Source organism: Ictalurus punctatus, chromosome 12, assembly GCF_001660625.3.
Source record: "Ictalurus punctatus breed USDA103 chromosome 12, Coco_2.0, whole genome shotgun sequence".
NCBI classification, from domain to species: Eukaryota; Metazoa; Chordata; class Actinopteri; order Siluriformes; family Ictaluridae; genus Ictalurus; species Ictalurus punctatus.
This window is the reverse complement of record NC_030427.2, coordinates 29556472-29573927: the sequence shown is the minus strand read 5'-3', so window position 1 is coordinate 29573927 and position 17456 is coordinate 29556472. Positions and strand designations below refer to the sequence as shown.

Below are 17456 nucleotides of genomic sequence, written 5' to 3'. Positions count from 1 at the left end.
ATCAGCATCAGTGCATGTGCTGCTGATAAACCTGATCAAAGGGAATCTGCTTCCCTCTGCTCTCATCTGGATCACCTCCCGACCAGCAGCAGCTGATCAAATCCCCTCTGAGTGTGTCCATCGAGTCACAGAGGTACGAGGGTTCAATGACCCACAGAAGGAGGAGTACTTCAGGAAGAGGATCAGTGATCAGAGCCTGGCCAATAACATCATCACACACCTGAAGTCATTAAGAAGCCTCTACATCATGTGCCACATCCCAGTCTTCTGCTGGATTTCAGCCACTGTTCTAGAGAGAATGTTGGATGAAGCAGAGAGTGGAGAGATGCCCAAGACTCTGACTCAAATGTACACACATTTCCTCATCACTCAGACAAACATCATAAGAGAAAAGTACTCAAAGAAGCAGGAGAGTGATGAAGAAATGCTTCTCAAACTGGGACGACTGGCTTTTCAGCAGCTGATGAAAGGCAACCTGATCTTCTATGAGGAAGACCTGAGAGAGTGTGACATTGATGTGAGAGAAGCAGCAGTGTACTCAGGTGTGTGTACGCAGATCTTCAGAGAAGAGTTTGGGCTTCACCAGAGTAAAGTGTACTGCTTTGTTCATCTGAGCATTCAGGAGCATCTCGCAGCTCTGTATGTGCACCTGACATTCATGAAGGAAAACAGAAATGTTCTTGAACAGAGTCGGGTCTTTAAGACAATTTCAGATGTCCACCAGAGTGCTGTAGATCAGGCCTTAAAGAGTGAGACTGGACATCTGGATCTTTTCATCCGTTTTCTTCTGGGTCTCTCACTGGAGTCCAATCAGAAACTCTTACATGCCTTAGTAACACATACAGGAAGTATCTCCCAGACAGAAAAGGGGGACACAGTACAGTACATCAAGGAGATGATCAGTGGAGATTCCCCTACAGAAAAATCCATCAATTTGTTCCACTGTCTGAATGAACTGGGGGACAATTCTCTAGTGGAGGAAATCCAACGCTGCCTGAAATCTGGAACACAAAGTGAACTCTCTTCTTCACAGTGGTCTGCTCTGGTGTTTGTCTTACTGACATCAGCAGAGGAGCTGGAGGAATTTGACCAGAGTAAATATATCTCTACAGATAGAATAAGAGATGAGATTCTTGTGAAGGTGATGCCTGTGATTGCAGCATCCAGAAGAGCAATGTAAGTAAAGCTGAATAGAACTGTTCTACTGTTACAGTGTTAAGAGAACAAATCAAATGTCTTAGCTGTTCAGATCAATCTAACTCTTCATGACACTTTAGACTCTTTCTTTTCTCCTATTAATAACATTATAGATCAGACTCTTGCTTTCCCATTTGGTGTCCCGGATCTTATACTCCATGTTTATACAATGTGTGTGTGATGATGTACGTAGCTGAAAACTCCCACCAAGCCGAATCTGAACAGCTCTGACTGTGTGGGACTTTTGTCTAACTGATGTTTGTGCTTTTGAAACTGAGAAGTTACAGTGAAAGCTTTGAGGACTTGTTTGATAATTTGCATTACTGTTAGTTCATTATGTGTTATTTCCTTCAGTATCAGGTGTGATACAATTGAAACAAGTGGTTGGAGAGCTCTGGACTCAGTACTCAGCTCAGAAACCTCCAATCTGAGAGAACTGCATCTGACTGTGGATACACTGGATCTGACTGGGAGTGATCTAGGAGCCTCAGGAGTGAAGCGTCTCTCTGCTCTACTGGAGAATCCTCAGTGTCAAGTAAAAAATCTGGAGTAAGATCATCTCTCTGAGAGACAGTACTCACTAAAAGCTGCAGTTAATAGTTGTGTACACTTCTGTTTTTTCAGTTAAATCAGAACAACATATAGAACAAATATATTAGTCATTAAACATATCACTTGTGCAATAAAGTAATAATTAAATGCACTTAGATATGTGTATAAAAATACATTTAAACAGAGATTTAATAAAAAAAAACCCTGACTCATTACTTTTAACATAAACTAGCAATAGTTTTACACCATAATTGGTCAGTATTAATAATATCTTGTGTCTGTTATGTTGGACTGTCTCCCTTCTCTTGTCCAATCACATCATCTTTACAGTAAGTTTTAAACCAAGATGAAAATGTGTTGATGAAGAGTGTGTCATTGTGTCTCTGCAGGTTGTGGAGTTGTGGTGTCTCAGATGAAGGCTGTGCTGCTCTGACTTCAGCTCTGAGATCAAACCCCTCACACCTGAGAGAACTGGATTTGTCTGGGAATAAACTAGGAGACTCAGGAGTGAAGTGTCTCTCTGCTGTACTGGAGAATCCTCACTGTAAACTGGAGATACTAAAGTAAGATCATCTCTCTGAGAGTCACATGACCTGCTCCTCAGTAAGACATATAGATACTTTTTATGTGTAAAACTTTCAATAAATAATTTGTAATTAAAAATGGAGTCACTATGAAAAGGGTTGCCAGATAAATTTTCAGTGAAGTCCATTGGACTGCTTCTGTAAAGCAGATCAGTCTCATACTTACTTACTTTTTTCCCTCTGGGGAACACAGACCACTGACGACCTTCCACCATCTTTCACAGTTGTTCTCTAACCTCTCCAGTTGTTTTCACTCCTTTAGAACTATCAATTACGATTTAACAGGATTTTAATCAAAAATTTTTGTGTTAATGCTTGTACCAATGATTTACACACAAACCCGTTCATATCCAGTTTTATAAATGAGGCACATTGTTAATTAGAATAAACAGATGATATTAAATCCTCATGTCATTCTGAATAATAAAATCCCACACATCATCTTTAAAGTAATGAAAATGTGTTGATGAAGAGTGTGTCATTGTGTCTCTGCAGGTTGTGTAATTGTGGTGTCTCAGATGAAGGCTGTGCTGCTCTGACTTCAGCTCTGAGATCAAACCCCTCACACCTAAGAGAACTGGATCTGTCTGAGAAAAAACTGGGAGACTCAGGAGTGAAGAGTCTCTCTGCTGTACTGGAGAATCCTCTCTGTAAACTGGAGATACTGGGGTAAGATCATCTCTCTGAGAGTCACATGACCTGCTCCTCAGTAAGACACATTCTCTAATAGTGAGGCTGAAGCAGAGGTTTTAGGTTCATCATCAATGTCCTGAGGAGGAAGATTGTTTCTTTTCACTGCACACTGATGATCTGTCACAGAGTCTTTGGGTCAGATGTACGTATGTGAGAAGCTGCAGCACAAAAGGTGACTTGTTGCGACTGCAATGTGTCTAAAATTACTGTGAAATTTACTACAACACTGTAACTAATCACACAAACTGCAGCTCAGACACAAACTAAATACACTGTGTGTGATGCAGGGTTTAAATGCAGCAGGGAAATGGTGCAAATGATCTCAAAATATAGAATTTAAAAATTAAAATGTGAAGTTAATGTCATAGAACTTAACACGTCAATTCATTAAATGTGTAAAACATTCAATAAATGATTTGTAATTAAAAATGGAGTCACTATGAAAAGCGTTGCCAGATCTGCTTTACAGAATCAGCCCAATAGACTTCACTGTAAATTTAACAGTCTCATGCTTACTTACTTTTTTCCCTCTGGGGAACACAGACCACTGACGACCTTCCACCATCTTTCACAGTTGTTCTCTAACCTCTCCAGTTGTTTTCACTCCGTTAGACCGATCAACACCCAAAGTATTATTTTAATGACTTTGGGGGTCATTTATCAATCTTTTAGTAAAGTTGTGTGTAAATGTTTGCGTGAGTCAAACCCAGCTCGAATTTTCCACCGGATTTACAAAAGTCTCTGAAAGTCTGATTTTCCTTGTACTCGCTTTAATGATTAGTTTTATTTGTCTTAATTTATGGGTTTGTATTGGCTCAGCTTTAAAATATTTAAAAATAAATGTTAATAATATAAAACATCTGATATTCACAAATTATCTCAGTGGGGCTCTTAGTCCCTGATCTAGTGAACTAGCATGAGGATGAGTTAGAAACTCCAAAGAACTTCTATAAGTCGCTCTGGATAAAGGAGTCTGCTAAACGCTGTAAACATGTTAAAAATAAACAGTTTAAACTCAACGAATACTATATAAAATTTAAATATAACTATATGTATTTGCAGTAATCCATGCAAATTATATGATTTGAACTTGATCAAGTCAAGGTTTACATTTATTATTCTGGGGCTCAAGCTGGGAAATGTGAAGAAAAGAATTTGACTGTGCTGTAATGTATATGTGATAAATAAAGACTTCTTCTTATGTATAAATGTACACACACTCAGGAGCACGAGTAGAATACGAATGAACAGGATTTTCATGAACACCAAATTTCTTGTGTAAACGCTCGTACAAACGATTTACACACAAACCCGTTCATATCCAGTTTTATAAATGAGGCACATTGTTAATTAGAATAAACAGATGATATTAAATCCTCATGTCATTCTGAATAATAAAATCCCACACATCATCTTTAAAGTAATGAAAATGTGTTGATGAAGAGTGTGTCATTGTGTCTCTGCAGGTTGTATGATTGTGGTGTCTCAGATGAAGGCTGTGCTGCTCTGGCTTCAGCTCTGAGATCAAACCCCTCACACCTGAGAGAACTGAATCTGTCTAAGAATGAACTAGGAGACTCAGGAGTGAAGTGTCTCTCTGCTGGACTGGAGCATCCTCACTGTAAACTGGAGATACTGAAGTAAGATCATCTCTCTGAGAGTCACATGACCTGCTCCTCAGTAAGACACATTCTCTAATAGTGAGACTGAAGCAGAGGTTTTAGGTTCATCATCAATGTCCTGAGGAGGAAGATTGTTTCTTTTCACTGCACACTGATGATCTGTCACAGAGTCTTTGGGTCAGATGTACGTATGTGAGAAGCTGCAGCACAAAACGTGACTTGATGCGACTGCAATGTGTCTAAAATTACTGTGAAATTTACTACAACACTGTAACTAATCACACAAACTGCAGCTCAGACACAAACTAAATACACTGTGTGTGATGCAGGGTTTAAATGTAGCAGGGAAATGGTGCAAATGATCTCAAAATATAGAATTTATCAATTAAAATGAGAAGTTAATTTCATAGAACTGAAAAGGTAAAAAAAAAAAAATGAAACATTTGATTTTTAATAAAAAATGGAGTCACTACGAAAAGCATTGCCAGATCTGCTTTACAGAATCAGCCCAATGGACTTCACTGTAAATTTAACAGTCTCATGCTTACTTACTTTTTTCCCTCTGGGGAACACAGACCACTGATGACCTTCCACCACCTTTCACAGTTGTTCTCTAACCTCTCCAGTTGTTTTCACTCCTTTAGACCTATCAACACACAAAGTATTATTTTAATGACTTTGGGGGTCATTTATCGATCTTTTAGTAAAGTTGTGTGTAAATGTTTGCGTGAGTCAAACCCAACTCAATTTTCCACCGGATTTACAAAAGTCTCTGAAAGTCTGATTTTCTTCGTACTCGCTTTAATGATTAGTTTTATTTGTCTTAATTTATGGGTTCGTGTATTGGCTCACTTTTAAAATATTTAAAAATAAATGTCAATAATATAAAACATCTGATATTCACAAATTATCTCAGTGGTGCTCTTAGTCCCTGATCTAGTGAACTAGCATGAGGATGAGTTAGAAACTCCAAAGAACTTCTATAAGTCGCTCTGGATAAAGGAGTCTGCTAAACGCTGTAAACATGTTAAAAATAAACAGTTTAAACTCAACGAATACTATATAAAATTTAAATATAACTATATGTATTTGCAGTAATCCATGCAAATTATATGATTTGAACTTGATCAAGTCAAGGTTTACATTTATTATTCTGGGGCTCAAGCTGGGAAATGTGAAGAAAAGAATTTCACTGTGCTGTAATGTATATGTGATAAATAAAGACTTCTTCTTATGTATAAATGTACACACACTCAGGAGCACGAGTAGAATACGAATGAACAGGATTTTCATGAACAGCAAATTTCTTGTGTAAACGCTCGTACAAACGATTTACACACAAACCTGTTCATATCCAGTTTTATAAATGAGGCACATTGTTAATTAGAATAAACAGATGATATTAAATCCTCATGTCATTCTGAATAATAAAATCCCACACATCATCTTTAAAGTAATGAAAATGTGTTGATGAAGAGTGTCATTGTGTCTCTACAGGTTGTGGAATTGTGATATCTCAGGTGAAGGCTGTGCTGCTCTGACTTCAGCTCTGAGATCAAACCCCTTACACCTGAGAGAACTGGATCTGTCTGAGAATAAACTAGGAGACTCAGGAGTGAAGAGTCTCTCTGCTGTACTGGAGAATCCTCTCTGTAAACTGGAGAAACTGGGGTAAGATCATCTCTCTGAGAGTCACATGACCTGCTCCTCAGTAAGACACATTCTCTAATAGTGAGACTGAAGCAGAGGTTTTAGGTTCATCATCAATGTTCTGAGGAGGAAGATTGTTTCTTTTCACTGCACACTGATGATCTGTCACAGAGTCTTTGGGTCAGATGTACGTATGTGAGAAGCTGCAGCACAAAACGTGACTTGATGCGACTGCAATGTGTCTAAAATTACTGTGAAATTTGCTACAACACTGTAACTAATCACACAAACTGCAGCTCAGACAAACTAAATACACTGTGTGTGATGCAGGGTTTAAATGCAGCAGGGAAATGGTGCAAATGATCTCAAAATATAGAATTTATCAATTAAAATGAGAAGTTAATTTCATAGAACTGAAAAGGTAAAAAAAAAATGAAACATTTGATTTTTAATAAAAAATGGAGTCACTATGAAAAGGGTTGCCAGATCTGCTTTACAGAAGCAGCCCAGTGGACTTCACTGTAAATTTAACAGACTCATGCTTACTTACTTTTTTCCCTCTGGGGAACACAGACCACTGACGACCTTCCACCATCTTTCACAGTTGTTCTCTAACCTCTCCAGTTGTTTTCACTCCTTTAGACCTATCAACACCCAAAGTATTATTTTAATGACTTTGGGGGTCATTTATCAATCTTTTAGTAAAGTTGTGTGTAAATGTTTGTGAGAGTCAAACCCAGCTCGAATTTTCCACCGGATTTACAAAAGTCTCTGAAAGTCTGATTTTCTTCGTACTCGCTTTAATGATTAGTTTTATTTGTCTTAATTTATGGGTTTGTATTGGCTCACTTTTAAAATATTTAAAAATAAATGTCAGTAATATAAAACATCTTGTTTTCACAAATGTTCTCAGTGGTGCTCTTAGTCCCTTATCTAGGGAACTAGCATGAGGATGTGTTTTTGATAGAAACTCCAAAGCACTTCTATGGCCACATTTACACTACCTGCTTCAAGTGTCTCCAATTCAGATTTTTTCCTCCCATGTGTCACAGATCGGATATGATCCATGAATGTGTACGCAGGAAAAAAGCACATGGCTTCCAGTATTCTCAGATCTGTTTCAGGCCTCATTCATACGTGGAAATAAATCTGATATGAATCGGATATGTGCATTTGCATCTGCCATGTAATCAGACAGATCGGATATTCCCCTGACAATGCGAGTCGTATATCATTGAAAAAGTGACAGTGGTAAATGAAATCAATTCAGGTGGATACCAACCGCGAAAACAATGCTTGACAAGGGCACTTTGCTTTTTTCTCCACTTGATCAAGGCCCTTAACCCTATCTGCTCCAGGGGCACTGTATCATGTCTGATCCTGCGCTCTGACTCCAACTTCCTAACAAGCTGTGAAATGTGAAGAAAAGAATTTGACTGTGCTGTAATGTATATGTGATAAATAAAGACTTCTTATGTATAAATGTACATACACTCAGGAGCACGAGTAGAATACGAATGAACAGGATTTTCATGAATACCAAATTTCTTGTGTAAATGCTCGTACAAACGATTTACACACAAACCCGTTCATATCATTGAATTTTATCAGAATCAATATGCCAAATATTAATCCTCTACTCACTACCCTGTCATACAGCTTGATAGAGCATGTAAAAACACTTCCTCTTACCTTCTCAGAAGGCGGAGTCTTCGTGCCGCTGGGCTAGAGAACCAATTAAATCCTTTCCCTTTCGCTGAAAGGGTGTGTACCAAAAAGGAATTTTACTCACAGAGTAAGATTTACAAATCTTCGTTTTTCTATGGACTTCGCTTAATTCAAGAACAATAAGGATTACAATTATCTTAACTCAGAATATAAATAAAATAAAATAATGAAAAACCAGTGACTATGCAGAGTCTGAAAATAGTTTTCTTTTAAGAAGAGACATAAACAATCTCTTTTTAGATCACGCAGGATCAGATAGTTTTTCTTCCTTCACAAGAAACTAAATTTTCATGTTCACCCGAAGTGCTGCCCTGAACACTAATCTGGTCAGAGCTTATATACACCTTTCGCTTGTGGTTTCAAGCGCTAGAGTCTAAGTTTTCGCTCAAAACCGCAAGGCCTTTTCAACGGTGTTGGGATGTAGTTACGAGCGAAAACTCTGAATCTGTATGTAGAAAACAGCAGGCATGCCCTTATTTGGGTCTTTAACAGATAAACAGAGGTTGGGGGGGATTGTGGTTTTTGAATACTCGCCTTAAGACTGTGTGTGTTTAGCGCTGGCTGTAAAAAAACAGGAGGTAAAAACAGGAAGTATGTTTCTACTGGGCTTTCTTCAGATTCAATCGTTCTATCAGTCTTTCCATTTCATCTATTTGTCTAGCAAGATTAGAGAGTCTCGCTATTCTCCCATGTTTCTGACTTAATTTCCTAATGTATTCAGTCCTCCTGTATTTAGCACGTTCTTTTAACATTTCAGCTTCAGCTGTCATTTGATTTAAGGTACTCAGTATTCTATCACACTCTTTCACTACACAATCATATTTCCATATCAGCTTTTCAGTTCTTTTTATATCTAGCGTGTCGAGCTGTAGATCTCTCAGGTCTTGCTGGATGGGTCTGATGTCCAGAACAGCTTTTTCAGTGGCCCCCCGAAACAGAAGACTTTCCAGTCCGTCTTTCTCCATGTTGCTGTCTTGCCCCCCTCCTTCTCCTTATTCTTTTTCTCCTCGCGTGGTTCTGTTTCCCCAGATTGTCAAGGTTGGGGTTCTTGACATAGTTCAATAATAATACAGTTTTAATCGCTTTCACATAACGTCACATAACATAATACATCAGTTGCATTTCACAATAAGCTGTAAATAACAGTAGGACTGAGGCTACATATATCTGGGATCTAAATCTCCTATAACAATATCCAGTTTTATAAATTAGGCACATTGTTAATTAGAATAAACAGATGATATTAAATCCTCATGTCATTCTGAATAATAAAATCCCACACATCATCTTTAAAGTAATGAAAATGTGTTGATGAAGAGTGTCATTGTGTCTCTGCAGGTTGTGTGAGTGTGGTGTCTTAGATGAAGGTTGTGCTGCTCTGACTTCAGCTCTGAGATCAAACCCCTCACACCTGAGAGAACTGGATCTGTCTAAGAATGAACTAGGAGACTCAGGAGTGAAGTGTCTCTCTGCTGTACTGGAGAATCCTCTCTGTAAGCTGGAGATACTGTGGTAAGATCATCTCTCTGAGAGTCACATGACCTGCTCCTCAGTAAGACACATTCTCTAATAGTGAGACTGAAGCAGAGGTTTTAGGTTCATCATCAATGTCCTGAGGAGGAAGATTGTTTCTTTTCACTGCACACTGATGATCTGTCACAGAGTCTTTGGGTCAGATGTACGTATGTGAGAAGCTGCAGCACAAAACGTGACTTGATGCGACTGCAATGTGTCTAAAATTACTGTGAAATTTACTACAACACTGTAACTAATCACACAAACTGCAGCTCCGACACAAACTAAATACACTGTGTGTGATGCAGGGTGAAATTCTTAAAGTGGAAATTTTGTTCTGTTAATGAGGATTCATTCAGTACGTCTGTGTCTAGCTGCTATGAACTGAGTTGCCAGATCTGTGTTACAGAAGCAGCTGAATAAACAAGCAGTATTAAACTTATGCAGTTTTCCTCAGTAATGAAAACACACACACACACACACACACAATATACACTAAAAAGCATTAAAAATATATCAAAACATTAAGTGTTTCATCAAAAATAATGAGTGATTTTTAAAATGATTTCAAATTGATAATAATAAAACAGGGTCTAATGTTCTTCCAAGTCAATGGAATGTGTGTAAAATGACAGACAAACACATTCTGTATAATAAAACAGTCAGACTTGTTCTTGTCAGTACTGAATAATCCATTTAAACATTCAGTCTCTCTCTCTCTCTCTCTCTCTCTCTCTCTCTGTCTCTCACACACTCTCTCTCTCTCACACACACACACACACACACTCATTTCAAGATACACAAAGTATGTCTTGATGTTCATAAACTGAGAGAGTGAAGAGTGTCATTGTGTCCCTGCAGGTTGTGGAGGTGTGGTGTATCAGATGAAGGCTGTGCTGCTCTGGCTTCAGCTCTGAGATCAAACCCCTCACACCTGAGAAAACTGGATCTGTCTCAGAATAAACTAGGAGACTCAGGAGTGAAGTGTCTCTCTGCCCTGAAGAATGATAAACATTACAAACTACAGACACTGGAGTGAGTAATGATCTTTTTTAGATAAACACTGGAACAAATTAAAAGACTGACAGCATTATTTTGTACATTATTTTGTACATTAGTATTATTTTGTACATTATTTTGAGTTGCAGTAAATATCAGATTATCAGATACTGGGTTAAAATTGTACTATATTCTATTTAATCAGACTTTTTCTAACAATGAGCTTTAATGCTGTTTGGTGTTGATTTAAAATTGATGTGAAAGCAGAAGACAGGGAGTCAGACAGAGTCTACAAAATGTCAGCACTGAGTGCATGAGAGTGATTGTAGATGAACACCTCGTCTCCTCGTAACACCCTGCTATCTCTGACTTCATACTGCTGCTTTTGTCTGAATCAGATGATCTCGGCTTTTCCCCGTTTCTGATCGGCAGCAGATTTTCTTCTCCGCTCTCATAAAAGCGAATTAAAATCATCATCTTTGATGCCACACTGCTACAAATATTTTATTTAAGGAGTCACTTTACTCTGACACTCCTTCCAGCACTCCACCTCCACACCGTGTCTTCTGTCATTCCTGTAAAGTTCCCCTCCGCTTGTTCTTAACGTCTGCACTTAAATACACGTGTAGAACAAGAGATAAAACACACAGCAGTGATCACTGTTTTCAGAATAAAGCTCTACACCCTGTGATTGTATAAGAGCAGTGATGTGATGGTAAATATCTGCTCATGTTCCTGTTAGATTTTGTGGAAGTTCTCATCTGTTCTAGCTAAATGTTCTAACAAGTGTATTCTATAAGAATGAAGGAATGTTGAATGATTATGAACAGGATATAATAATGTTTTCCTTGCAGCAGAGATTACATGCTGTTGATCATGAAGTACCACAGTCTTGTTTTTGGTTATTAATTCAGATATCTGTCTTTTACATTTTAATAGACTACACACACCTCAGCACCGAGTAGAACGACCTGTGATCCCTGGACAAAATTATCCTCAATCCCAATGAATACCTGAGGGATTATTTGGAACAGCAGGTGAAAAACCACACGAACTCCAGCTGAAGCCAGTCAGTGGAAGACGGATCTGAAATGGACAGGAACAGTTTCATGACATTGGTGGGATTCTCACCTGACAGGATCAGCATCTGAGGAGTTTATGTGAAGAAGCCCCTGGGAGACTCACTACAAGTCACATTTATCACTCTGTAGTTAGTTGGTGTTTAATATAGTGTAGATCTTTTGGTTCCAGGATCAGATCTAATCTGTTCTTTATTTCTCTGATATCTGATCCCCATTTCTTTGCTAGTATCAGCTGATCATACCCGGTATGGGATCAGTGCCATCTCTATTACTTAAGTATACACTGCTTGCAATATTTTCCATAAATGTATCAGTGTAATACAGTATATTTTGAAGAAGTGAATATATATGTACAATATAATTATGTAATACGATGTTATTATTTGTGCTGTATAAAATTAGTTCATGTATTTAACAAATTTTTGCTATCTGTCATGTTTAGACAGTTCCCAGCAACCACTGCACCTCATTGCATCACGGTCATATGACCACCTACACCTCATGTTAACAGCACTTAATATGAGTGTTCCATAGTGTTCCATTTGAGACGATATTACCTTTCTAAAATTCATACAGTAGACCAGTGTTTCCCCACACTGGGGTGCCATGTAAAAATCCTTCAAGCATTTCTAAAATGCTAAAATGTGTATGAAACATTTAATATATATGATAAATATCTGATGTCTGAAATAATAGCACAGACACAGAAATAAATGAGAGACACACACACATAAAAATTACAAAAATGATATATAAAATAATAATTCCCTCGACCCCCCTCGCTAACCTGTCAGCAGCACGTGAACATTAGTATGTGTAACGTATGCGTGTGTTTTATCCTAATAATTAGCGTGTGACGATGCGTGTGTAGTGCAAAGGAATATGGACATATTTCTTAAAGGAAAATCTTCAGATGCTTCTGGACCATCAATTTCATTCCCATGTAGCTAAAGCCTTGTTTATACTTCCGCCTGGCTCCCCAGCGTGAGACTCCACTGACTGTGCGCACCTCCACAAATGTCTGGTTCACCCCGTGTGGCTTTGAGAAATTTTCAGGAAGGGGAAATAGCAAGAACTGGAAACTCAATATCCGCTCCCAAAACAATACACTGCATAAACTTATTCAGGTAGATCTACTCTTTGACAGTCACTACAAGTGCTGCGATGCCAACTAGGATGAAACGTTGTACCCCAAAAGGGTGAACACACACTGCACTGACATACATAAACTTTTTGCAATGTTAACCCCCCCCCCCCCCCCTTTTTTTTTTTGAAGGAGGGTAAATTGCAGTGTGGAGACAAGAAGGCTGGAAGGTGCTGTGCCTATTTGGTCTTTTTCAATATTTTTCAATACTTTAAATATTTTGTTATGTTTTTATTCAGTAAAATCTTATTTTTTTCTATTTTGCAGAGAGTGAGATTTCCTTTAAGCTGTGTGGAAAGCTCCAGCCCTCGTCAGTACACACAGGCCTTTATTTTGTAGGAGTCCACTCACTGGTCCAACGACGGTATCCAATGACATGGTGGAAGGATTCCTGCGCATTTCTGTCTTTCGAAGAGATGTGGAAACATTTACATTATTACATTTGATATTCCACTTCTGTTTGATTCTCTCTTAAATTAAATCTGACTCCAAATGTAAAAAAAAATCCTCAGTGTTGTATTTATTTCCTAATTATTTGTAGATCATGAGTTTGTAAATACTTTTCATCTTTTACATTTAATTAATCCTAGTTAATTCCATATTTTAGATTGTGTTCGTTCATTCGGATTCCATGTCACTCAGAGTCTCACGCTGGCCGTGTACGCGGATCTCACGGTCACAAACTTAACCAGTCTTGATCGTTAGACAGAGGTAATTGACTAATACTATTCAGATGGCCGCCCATGCTTGGCCTTTTATCTAAAAAGTACTTCGTTTAGTCCCCTTAGATAGTAGCACTTAATAATAGTAACATAATTTCTGGTCAGAAAAATGTAGAGAGATAGACCAATAATATCAGAGTTAAGATTAGCTTTATATAATCATGCCACAGTTTCCTATGTACACTCAACTAGAAAAGTATTACATTGTCCAGAAGTTTAGACTTTTCCCTGTCTGGACTTGGTCGATCACCTGTATGTTGTCCAAAATGGAAATTCATATTGAGCCTGTACACACCAAGTGCACTTAACTTAAAGCCAAGTTGTTAGCCTGGACTCTAAAATCTCAGTAGGCATGCCCCAGTGCTCCACCTGGATATTAACCTGTACTAACCTGGTCCCAGATTTGCGGTAAAAAGCACTTAACATAATCTACTAGAGACAATCATTTCAGAATATATTCAAGTATAATATTTTTTTAACCAGGTAGGATCATATGCAAATCAAATAATAGTAATAATAATAATAAAGAACTACATTCAGCATTACTCAACATTACTACTCAAATTCAAACAAATAATACAACATAAGAAAATCAAACTTGTGTACCTGCTAGAGAAAACCCCACACTGAAAACCCAAATAAGTTGACTGAACTCAACTGATTGAGTAATCTTGTTCCCTCAATGTTCTTGAGTAATGGGGTGTTCTGTGTGAATAGATATGAAATAAAACATGAGGGAGACCAAGTGTGAGTAGCATGTAATTTTATTGAGAATTCATTGGACTTGTGGGACTGTAGTCAGGTAATGATGAGCGATAGGGAGAAAACGGCTGGTAAAACGGGGTATGTCCTGGGGACGAGTGATAGCCAGCTGATGTGTATGGAGGAGTATACTCAGGGCTGACAGGTGAAAAATTAGGAGAAACGTCAGAGCCCAGGTCGGAGAAGGCCATGTCTTCATCAGTTTGATAGTTGGAGGACTGGACAGCCGGAACAGCGGGCAGAGAGTCGGTCTGAGTAGAAGCGTTCACACACACATTCGCTGGACGAATTCTGTATCCGAGCAGTGGGGGGAACCCCACATTCTCAGAGGGGGTGTGAAGAACTTCGAGCAGCATAGTGATGTCGGCAGTGAGATGCGCAAGCTGATAGCAGGTGTTCAGATCCAAATCCAGTCCCTCCAGTAAAGGAGATAAGAAGAACTGACGTTCACCTAGACACACGGGAAAAACAAAGATAAGCAATGTGCAGGGGAATACGATGTTATTATTTGTGCTGTATAACATTAGTTCATGTATTTAACAAATTTTTGCTATCTGTCATGTTCAGAGAAGGAACTCTGTACTACAGTTCCCAGCAACCACTGCACCTCACTGCATCACGGTCACATGACCACCTGCACCTGAATCACGTTTATGTTAACAGCACTTATGTAAATATAGCCACAGTTTGCACTGTACTCCTTGTCTTGCATTTGTCTTTCTTTGCTGTTGTTTATGGTCTTTGTTTAATGTTTATTCTTAGCCTTAGTGTTTTTGCCACAAGTTCTATTGATACTGTTTTGTTTGTATTTTTATTAAACCTAACCTGCACTTGCATTCGTCTCCACCTCTGAACCGTGACAGAAAGCAAGACCCTAACGTGGATACAGCAGATTTTTTTTTTTAAGAGTTCAAGGGGCCCTGTATGAGAGTGAAAAGCCGAGGCGGGAGAACGAAGGGAAATTCTCCCTCATTCAAGCCAACCGAGAGTGGCTCGACATGATGTACTACATCACATGGGAAAAACAAAGATAAGCAATGTGCAGGGGAATAACAACATATGTACTTGATCAGTGAGGCATGCCACAGAGCTTAAGCGGATTACATCTGCACGCAGGCACATACATGTGTGGGAGCAGGCAGAAGTTACATCATACACACACATACATACACACACACACACACACACACACATATACAGAGGCCTGGTGTGCGTGCAGAAAAATTGTAACAAAATATTATAGCGCAATGTACATGCAAGCACTAAAAGAGAAATGTAGAACAAGCATAAAACTTACCCATAATGTAGGGATGGAGTGTACAAATTGGCGGAGATCCTCTCGCAGTGAAAACCCAGTCAGGAATGACATGACACGTGGTAGTCAGTTTTAAAAAAAGAGAAAACAGACAGACCGTACCTAATGGGCATGGAACCGAGCTGAACTCGGAAGATAGGGAGCTTCAAACTGTCCAAATCCCACGAGATAAGCGTTGCTGGTTTACATCGTGTTGCAGGTATAAATGTAGCAGGAAAACTCCAGTTAGCGAAAATAAAGGAGTTTTGATATCAGTTAATTCGGAACATATTGGTGTTTGGAGACAGAGAACTGAGGGTGGGACATAAAACACGTTATAAATAGGAGAGCCTCAGCTCTGGGATTTCAGATCACCCTCAGGACGTCTCAACTGTGTGGATCTCATGTGAATTGGAACAATAAACTTGGAACCTTGCTTGTTCTCACGCACTGGCTCTGTGTCTTACTTTCTTCCTTCCTTCAACTGGTTAGTATATGTGGGCATCTGTTTCTATGCTAAGTGTTAATTGTCTTCAGGTAATGGGCAAAATTTGATGCAACAGGGGTCTCCCAAACTTGTATTTTTAAGTTCACTTGACACTCATGTAGACTGTACTTAAATTAAGTTCACCAAACTTGGTGTTTATATAGTGTACTTAAATCAATTAAGTTCATTTAAATTGGTGTTAATTTCAAGTGTACTTACAATTTTCAAATGAACTCAACTTGAAAATTCAATTGAAATTAAAAATTATAAATTAAATCTAATTGACCACTTTTTTATATATAAATTTTGACTGTTTAAGCTTTGTGCAAGCATACCAAACTGAAATAAAACATACTAAACATGTTGAATGTCTTTATTGACCAATATTCACAATATTGATGAAACTACAGTACACACCCTACTGTAATGGAAATGGAATTGTCACAACCACACTGTACAGGTGGTAACAATGTCCCACTTTAACTAGTGCACTACAGTGGTAGAACTCTGTGCACTTAAACCATTCAAACATTATACTTTTTATATTTACTTGGAGTAAATTGAGAAAAAAATGGTCTCACAATTATTTTAATATGGACTAAATGTAACAATGCTGACTCAAATCTGCAGCAATGAGACCTAAACATTTTTCTTAAACAAAAAGCTGGTTTGCCAAAGACTGCACTTTAGGCTTGAGGGTGTTCTGCCCCATTGACATCAGTACACGCTGTATGAAATCAAGGTTGCAAGTGATTTTGGGTAATTCAGGTCTAATGCATAAATAAGACCAAAGAGAAGACACATTGCTTGTGAGAGGTCCTGCATGTTGTCCATCACCACCTGCCCTTCAAGTGTTATCCCAATAAAGGAAGTCAAATGCAAGGAGTTGGGGGGCTGATAATTGGTGTCTTCGAGTAAGATCTCCACTGGTACATCAAGGATAGAGTTGCAATGATCAGACACCTAGTGAAGAAACGGGTATAAATAGAGGACTGTGATCATGCATCAAAGGTTGACCATCAATACATGTTTATCAGAATGCTCACTAAATCTATCAAAAACATTAATCAATTTATTGACGAAAAATATGATACATACTACCAAATTTAGGACAAAGTAAAATTATATTGACAAGTATACATGTGAATTTATGTAAATATACATCTGCCCTGCAAAGCACTTGGTATACACTTTTAAAAGGATGCCGTATAAATAAAGTTTATTCATTTGAAGATATCCCTGGACAATTTGCCCATGTTTCTATATTAAAGGAATAGTTCACCCAAAAGAGAAAATGCACTCCCCCTCAGGCCATCCAACACATAGATAAGTTTATTTCTTCATGTGAACAGATTTGGAAAAATTTTACAGTACATCACTTGCTTACCAATGGATCCTCTGCAATAAATGGGTGATCAGTCCAAA

The 17456-nt window shown here is 38.3% G+C and overlaps 2 protein-coding genes across 51 annotated transcripts in view; one reads left to right on the top strand and one right to left on the bottom strand.

Annotated features, from left to right (window-relative positions):
- LOC100526730 (uncharacterized) overlaps window positions 1-17456 on the top strand; it is a 192078-nt gene that overhangs the window by 137219 nt on the left and 37403 nt on the right. For 34 of the 50 annotated variants that reach the window (XM_053684700.1, XM_053684655.1, XM_053684673.1 and 31 more), the window contains 4 exons: window positions 2139-2312; window positions 2829-3002; window positions 4493-4666; window positions 6146-6319. In XM_053684700.1, the coding sequence (XP_053540675.1) occupies window positions 2139-2312; window positions 2829-3002; window positions 4493-4666; window positions 6146-6319 (696 nt within the window). The remainder of the gene's footprint in view (window positions 1-2138; window positions 2313-2828; window positions 3003-4492; window positions 4667-6145; window positions 6320-17456) is intronic. The other 16 variants (XM_053684702.1, XM_053684692.1, XM_053684677.1 and 13 more) reach the window with 6 other exon arrangements.
- On the bottom strand, window positions 14235-16120 carry LOC108272854 (uncharacterized). The gene is made up of 2 exons (XM_017481667.3): window positions 15548-16120; window positions 14235-14701 (listed from the first exon to the last, which is right to left on the bottom strand). Exons 1-2 carry the CDS (start codon window positions 15549-15551, stop codon window positions 14253-14255), a joined length of 453 nt encoding a protein of 150 aa, XP_017337156.1. The 5' UTR covers window positions 15552-16120; the 3' UTR covers window positions 14235-14252.